The 8,594-nt window shown below is 35.0% G+C and overlaps 1 protein-coding gene across 1 annotated transcript in view; it reads right to left on the bottom strand.

The window, feature by feature from the left end:
- Window positions 1-8,594, bottom strand: part of PRKG2 (protein kinase cGMP-dependent 2) — a 126,228-nt gene that overhangs the window by 74,101 nt on the left and 43,533 nt on the right. Inside the window, exons 3-5 of the mRNA XM_017893943.1 lie at window positions 4,354-4,520; window positions 1,289-1,402; window positions 209-245 (exon numbers count right to left, since the gene is read on the bottom strand). Coding sequence (XP_017749432.1) covers window positions 209-245; window positions 1,289-1,402; window positions 4,354-4,520 — 318 coding nt within the window. The remainder of the gene's footprint in view (window positions 1-208; window positions 246-1,288; window positions 1,403-4,353; window positions 4,521-8,594) is intronic.

Genomic DNA, 8,594 nt, shown 5'->3' with positions numbered 1-8,594 from the left:
AAAAAAAAAAAAAAAAAAAAAAAAAAAAAAAAAAAAACAGTAAACAAAGCCTCTAAAATTGATCAAAACCCAAAGCTCTGGATTACCAAACTTTAAATTGGAATCATCTTGATATTCTTGTTAGAAATACAAGCTCCTGGGCTCCACTGCCAGAGATTCTGATTCAGGTTGGGAGTAGAGACCCAGAAGCTGCATTTTTATCAAATACCTCAGCAAGGCTACCGCGTATAACCCAGTCCCAAACGCTGAAAAACATCATATCTATGTAATTCAGAAGGAAACCCAAGTTTGCCGTAAAGTCAATAAAACATAAATCTAAAGAAAAGCAAATAAAGTAATCCCAAAAGTCATTCATGAAAACTCTAATTACTCTAATTCATATTCCTTTTGACATAGATATATTTTTGTTGGTTTAATCAATTTCTCTGGCTTATAATATGGTCAGAATCTCGTTGAGACCAGCTAGAAAGCAAACATTCTGGATGAGCCAAAGGCATGTGTCTATGTAGTAAAACGTAAAGTGGCAATTAAAGCAAATATTGGAATCTGTCACCTTAAAGCCATTGTTTTTGGCAGAACAAACCTTTTATTTTATTTTATTTTAATTTAATTTAATTTTAATTTTCAGGAGACATGTGCAGGACATGCAAGTTTGTTCCATAGATAAACGTGCGCTGTGGTGGTTTGCTGCAACTATCAACCTAACACCTAGGTATTTAGCACCGCATACATTAGCTGTTTATCCTGATGCTCTCTCTCTCCAATCCCTCCCTGTTGGGCTCCAGTGTGTGTTGTTCCCCTCCCTGTGTCCATGTGTTCTCATTGTTCAACTCCCACTTATAAGTGAGAGCATGCAGTGTTTGGTTTTCTGTTCCTGTGTTAGTTTGCTGAGGATAATGGCTTCCAGCTCCATCTATGTCTGTGCAAAGGACATAATCTTGTTCCTTTTTATGGCTATGTAGCATTCCATGATGTATACATATCACATTTTCTTTACCCAGTCTATCACTGATGGTCATTTGGCTTGATTCCATGTCTTTACCATTGTGAACAGTTAAAAGCCATTTTACATTTTATACACAGGTATCCAGAAAAGTTCTTTTTAGCTTAAATTATATAGGTAAGTGCTTCAATATAAATCCCTTAATAGGCATAGCATTTCTATTTTAAGAACATGTAGGGTAAAATGGGAAACAAAAAGACTGGATCAGGGTGCAAACGTGACTGAACTGGATTATCTTTAACATGCCACAACAATCCAAAGATGGAGCATTTCCTCTTTTATTACCTTTCACAGAGGCAGTCCTTGTACAGTTGTATAAAATGGCAAGCTCCCCAAATGTGGTCCACATAGGGATGGAGGACAGCAATTTCTCCCCTTGGAACACCTCTAGTCGACCCTCTTTGAAGTAGAATTTTAAAAAACACACACACAAATAATCAAAATCCATGTAGATACTATAAATTAGAAAAATAAAACAATCATAAAGCACACAAAGTATACAGGTAAGATATTTTATGATTCTCATTATAATATACTGGTTAAAAGTGCAGACCGAAATCACCTCTGCCACTTACTATTAGCTGGGTTGCCTTGAGAAACTTTATCTGTCTGAAGTTCCTCATTGACAATGAGGATTATTATTATTATTATTATTATTATTATTATTATTATTTTACAGTGGTGAGAATGAAGTAAGTTAATCTAGGTAAAGAGTTTAGAACAATGGCTAGTGCATAGTAAATACTGTGTTAGCTATTATTAATATTATTATTTTTACAATGTTCTTTTCCTGAGGCAGTGGATGGCAAGTGTTTTGTTTAAAATTCATTATAAACTATGAGAAATGTAATACATGAAACTATTTTTCTTTTATGAGGAGCTCAACAATCACTGTACGTCTTAAAAACACAGAGCAGTTGTTCACACTGATGGAATGACAACCCGTCATAACCAGTAAGTAGACTGGCCTTGGAATCAGACTGCCTGGTTGTGTCCTGATTCAACTCGTTTTTGCCTATGTGACCTTGAGCAAGTTACTTCATGGTGCCTCAATTGTTATCTAACCTCTCATTTATTTAAATGTAATACATATTAGTTACAAATGAAAATCACTAAGAAGAGTGTTTGGCACTTATCATTACCTAGGCAAAGACTGGAGGAAGGGAGAGGCAGAACTTTGTATCACCTTCACTATTTTTTTTTTTTTTTTTTTTTTTTTTTTGGCTTAGTAGCTTTACTCTTCTTTTGCTTTGAACAAATACAAACAAAACCTTAACCAACTAAAAGCATAAGCAAGAAAGATCTAAGTTCTTAGAGGAAAAATAAAATGGTGGGGCAATGTCTCCTTTCCTTAAAGAATTAGTCTTTCCTTTTCCTAATTCACTGCTAAGGAGCTCTGGATCATCTCTGTCCATCCATCCATTCAGTAAAACTGATCTGAGTACCTATGTTGTGCTGGGAACAGTTCCAAGTGCCAGAGCCATAGAGGGGATAAAAGAGAAAACATACTTAGTCTGATAGAATTTATATTAGCAAGGAAAAAAAAAAAACAACTCAGTTTTGGCTCCAAATCCTACAGGTTAGACATGCAATTTAAAATTTCTCATTAGCTATTCTTTCAAAGCCACTTAGTGGTAGTGTCCAATTGATATCATGAATCTTAAAGCATTTCAAGTTTTTATCTTGAAATTGGTTAAGGCTCATGGTACCTAAGCAATGCTGAAGAATTATATGGAATATCAAAAGTTTAAGCTAAATATGCTTTTACTATTTGCTATTCATGCTATGTTTCATAAAGGGAATATTTTTAATCATCAAATTAATTTGCCCAACCAGATAATTAAACCAGGCAATTCAATCCTTGGGTGACACTGTAAGTATTTCAAATAAGAAACCATCCAATTTTAATTTCCATGTGTGCCATAACCCTGATCTCAATAGCTGTTTTGATACTGACTGCTGTTCAACCTCTTCTCTCCCTGAACTTTTCATTAGAACTACTCGGGAAGGAATGAGTTAGGCTAACATCAGTTTCTCATCCTCTCCCAGGAGGTTTCATAAATATTTGTTGACTTAATGACCCATCTTCTCTTGCTGCAATACTCTAGTGTTGCTAAAGCAGAAGTTAAAATGGCTAAGAGAAAAGTTGCAAGAGGGAAAAGTCGTCCCTAAAAAATTCAAGGCTGGCTAAATTAAGACTATAGCTCATTAATTAAGTAGAATGATTACTTGGGAATGACTGTATAATTTTAAAGCTGCCTACAAAGATATACATGGCAAATAATAATCATAAAATTGGCATGTTCAAATAATCAAAGTATATAAAAACAATCTTTTATATACCATAAATAGAATAATACATGTTTATTAATTTGTTTAGATAGACAACTTCTGCCTCACACTGAAGGCCCCAAAGGAACAAGAATAAAAGCATTACTTAGATTATCAGGAACTACAATGCCAAATAGAAAGCATACTTCCATTCATCATTCCTTCTGGGTAAGCCAGTTTTAACTTTTTTCCCTAAAACTCAAAAAGTTGTGCCAGAATGTGACAAAATGTTCTATAACTTTAATCCCTGTTCACATAATTTTTTGCTGCTATATATAAAAGAGAAAAAAAATTGAGTAGTCATTATAAGATCTATACATTACAAAAATAAAACATTTGCCTATCTAACCATTATAATCTTCCTGACGTGTAAGCATGTTCAAATTACCACAGATGAAGGAAACCATTTAAATGATTCTAAAAACACCAGTTTTAATTGTAAGATGTGTCATTTGATTTGTGTGTTGGTCAAAGGTACCTAAATTACCTTTTAAAATCATTGGTATAAAACCAAAACGTTTTCCAGAGCCACAATAATAATTGTTTTCTTTTTTCCTGGTGCATTATCTTAAAATGTTAACTTCAGCAGCAGTATTTTGAATAAAAACACTTTTGAGTGAGTGGTATTGAGATTAGACGTGCGGATTCTTAAGTCAAATTGCCTAAATGTGCATTTTACCTCCACTGCGTATGAGCTGTTTGGCGTTATCCTCTCTAAGACACAGTCCACATTAGTAACATGGAGAAAATAGAACTTGCCTTACAGGGTTGGTGAGAAGATAAAATGAGATCTCTCTATCAACTGCTCAATAGGATGCCTGATATATAGAAATCTTTCAGCACATATTAAGTACTACCATCATTATGATCAGATCAACAATCCTGCTATTTCATGAATTCAATATGTTATGTTTTCTACAAATAGAGCAACTAGTTTTACGTTTTTATAAATGCCTGCAAAAAATCACAACAGGCAAAATATTTATTATATAATAACTGGAAAAATCTGTGACACCCACCTGCCAGCACAAAGATATGGTTTCCTGGTTCTCCTTGCTTAATAATGTAACTCCCTTGCTGATAGTTTCTCCCATACATGCATTCCACCATGTCTTTGATCTGCTGAGGATCCAGTCTTTTCAGAAACTGATTTTTATTAAGGGCGTCTGTAATGAGCTTCTTCTCACTGTTGTAATGGAAAAGAGATGTTAGTTACAATTAATGAAAATCATGTTTTGCTATGTAGATTTACTTTATTCTGATTCTTGATAATATTATCTACAAACTTACAACTTTCTATCAAGAACAATTTTTTTCTAATGCCACCAAACATTTCATAACTACCACAGCTTACATGAAAAACCTATGAAAATATTTTTGAATATTATTCTGATAGTCATTATGACACCAATATTATTATTGTTCCTAATTGCCATCAACACAAATGTAGCATTTCTCAAGATCCATAGACACACTACTGATGCACACATGATTTTTTAGACGGAAAGCAAATCTCATCGATATACAGGAGTTGCATTTAAGGGAATACAACACAGTCTTCACTCATTGATGTATTCATGTATGCATAGTGCCTATAGTACTAGTTATTTTATATTTTATTTAATCCTCATTACCATATTATGAGATAATGACTATTCCTATTTTAGGAAGAAGTAGGCTTATAGGTAAGAAGCAACTATCTTCATGGGATTTAAAACTAAGTAGATGAATCTGAAGTCTGGGCTGCTTCCATTCCACCCCATTGTCTCTTCTGAGGGAGAAAGCTGCTAAGGGAGAAAGCCCTTGGGCCTTGGTAGGGTTGATCAGACATCGGTGGTGACAGTGACAGTCTAGGTTTGACTAGGTTTTACTCTAGATATGTGTGGACTAGGCAGAACTGACATTTCCAATCTCACAGTCCATTCACTCCTCAAATCCAAGTTCTACTTGTTGATAATCCTATAATGCTCTGCTTTATTTTAGAAAAGACGTAGCTCAAAATAGTTACTCAATCGTCATTAAGATAAATTTAAAATGTTTTAGTTAAAATTATTTATATGTATATTTCATAAAATTATTGTGCTGAAAGAAAAGATGCTCTATGGGCTAAGTCAGAATCTGTACAATATATTTGCTCTTGATCATAAAACTCAGCATGATTTTTTAAATACTTTTCTGTATTTTTCATTCAAACTCTCTCCCAATTACTGTTTGAAAACTGGTGATCTTTTTCTACACAAAAAGTTTTAGAACAAAAGGTAAGACTTCATGAAATTAAATAATTCTTTCATGACCCTTTAGGCTACATGAAGATCTTTGGGCTACATGAAGAAAATAGAATGAAGTCTCGTACAAAGAAATTTCTTCTTCCCCACAGTGACTCAAAGCTATTCAAATTCTTTGAGTGCCTTGAGAAGTTCCATCTAATCTATTACCAAATCTTATCAATCCATTTTAAAAAATATCACTGTGATCCATTTTATTTCCCATTTTCAAGGATGTCACCACAGTCCAAGAACAAATCTTAGGTCTGGACAACTTTAAAAGTTTATTTTCTTGGACTTAAGCTTCTAGCCTATTTTCCCTAAAATTCATCTGTACTATATCATTAGATTATTCTTACTAAAAAAAATTTAAAAATAGATTTCATGCTTATCCAATTTATTTTCATCCACTAAAGCCAACTCACTTAACATATATCGAGAACGTATCTTTGCTAGGTAATCCTCCTAGTACAACTGGTAGAACTGTGAACAATATCAAGAAGCTCCAGCTTTCACAGGCTTTATATGTTAGTATAATATTCTAGTTAGTGTTTCCTCAATGCCCACATATACCAATTTTCCAAAGTATGTTCCAAGAACACTGTTTCTTTATAAGCAAAGTGTGCTGCGTTGAAGCAACTTTGGAAATATACAATGCACACTTTAAAGATTCAAAGAGGTTTTGCTGTAAACAAATCTCTTTAAACCAGTATTTCTCAAGCTTCAATGTCCTTTTTATTTATTTCTTTTTTGGTTTAACTTCATTCATTCAATATCCAACATTCCATGGAAGTACTCAAAAAGACTCTTTTGCCCATAGAAAAAAATTAATATCCTACAACCTGGTATTTGCCATTTTCTACAACGTGGCTCCAATCTATCCATTTAGTACTTACTCCCGAAACAAACTTTTTATTATAGATAAACTGGTATCTTTATCATCCCCTGTATCTTTGAACTTTGCCTTAAGAGATGGAACATGTTTTCTTTTGTGACTTAACTTACTTTTTACTCCTCAACCTTTCCAAACCTTATACATCCACCAAGAAATCCCTCATGATTTTAAATTGGATGATTTTAAATGGATGCTGTAGTTTACACAATCCTTTCTTTCTCCTCTGAATTCCTAGAGTACTTATATTCACATCTGTTCTGCTTTTAAAATGGCATTAAGCACTTACTTAGGACATAAAAATTAATCAAACATGACCCATGGTCTCAAAAAGTTTCCAGACTTTTATAACTTAGTGTATAAACATACTGTAATAGTCTCTAACTAGTAAAATTATCGCTATGAATTTTTCTCAAAAGTACATTATAAATTTAAAACGGCTTATTTTAAAAATCTGATATGTTTCAGCCAGGCATGGTGGCTCACGCCTGTAATCCCAGCACTTTGGGAAGCCAAGGCAGGCGGATCATGAGGTCAGGAGGTGGAGACCATCCTGGCTAACATGGTGAAACCCCGTCTCTACTAAAAATACAAAAAAAATTTAGCCAGGCATGGTGGTGGGCGCCTTGTAGTCCCAGCTACTCGGGAGGCTGAGGCAGGAGAATGGCATGAACCTAGGAGGTGGAGGTGGCAGTGAGCCGAGATCACGCCACCGCACTCCAGCCTGAGCGATAGAGACTCTGTCTCAAAAAAAAAAAAAAAAAAAAAAAAAAAAAGAATGTAAACTTTGCAACTCCTTCTACAACTATGATAGACCAGCTATCATCAGCATAACTCTTCCTGCTCCCACAAAACAACTGTGAAAGCTGATTAGATAGATAGATAATCTCTTGGAAGTATTAAAGATCTATCAACATAGCAACAACTTAGAGTCATGATCTACAAGAGAACATGAGGCAGACAGTCTCCTCTGCATTTCCTTCAAGGCATCTCCTGCTTTTCATGCAGCTACTGAACACAGTCTTGGCCATCTCAAAGACAAAAGTTCATGTTCAAAGCATACCATGAAGTGAAATGATAGGATGCTTCATTCTTACTCCTAGGCTGCAGCCCTTCAGATGTCCCATCTGAAATCCTGGGTGTCTACCTGGGATTCTGGTAAACACCCAGGATTTCAGATGGGACATCTGAAGGGCTGCAGCCTAAGAGTAAGAACTAAGCAAAATAGGCTAGCTCTCAAAAACACTGAAAAGCAGCTACCAAATAAACAAAACACTATTTTGGTTACAACTATCTGCCACTAGATTAACTGCCTACCAGAAGCAAAAGTAAATATTCTCCATAGAAGTTCACAAAATCTGGACACTCAAATTTTCTCCACAGTTTTTAAAATAGCGAATATTTGTCATGACATCAGAAGTTACCAGGCATACTAAGAGAAAAGGCCAAATGACTGAGGACAGAGAGAAAAGAGACAATAGAAACAGAACCATAGTAGATCAATATATTGCAGTTATCAGGTGCAACTTTAACTATAAGCAATATGCTTTCAGGACAAACGGAGATGTCAGTAGAAAATGTGAATCTTTAAAGAAATCAAATGGAAATTCTAAAACTGAAGAACACAATATCTGAAACTTGAAACTAAAAAGATCAGCTGGGACCCTGAAGAAAGAGAAATAATTGAGCTGAAACAATATATGAAGGAATCATATTTAAGAGTTAGCTTAAATCAGGCAGGGTGCAGTGTCTCACACCTGTAATCTCAGCACTCTGGGAGACTGAGGTCGGCAGATTACGAGATCAAGAAATCGAGACCATCCTGGCCAATATGGTGAAACCCTGTCTCTACTAAAAATACAAAAATTAGCTGGGCCTGGTGGTGCATGCCTGTAGTCCCAGCTACTCTGGAGGCTGAGGCAGGAGAATCGCTTGAACCCGGGAGGCAGAGGTTGCATTGAGCCAAGATTGTGCCACAGCACTCCAGCCTGGCAACAGAGCAAGACTCTGTCTCAAGGAAAGAAAAGAAAAGAAAAGAAAAGAAAAGAAAAGAAAAGAAAAGAAAAGAAAAGAAAAGAAAAGAAAAGAAAAGAAAAGAAAAGAA

The sequence above is a fragment of the Rhinopithecus bieti genome, unplaced genomic scaffold, assembly GCF_001698545.2.
Source record: "Rhinopithecus bieti isolate Rb0 unplaced genomic scaffold, ASM169854v2 scaffold_23591, whole genome shotgun sequence".
Taxonomy (NCBI): Eukaryota; Metazoa; Chordata; class Mammalia; order Primates; family Cercopithecidae; genus Rhinopithecus; species Rhinopithecus bieti.
This window is presented reverse-complemented; position numbering and strand designations above follow the sequence as displayed.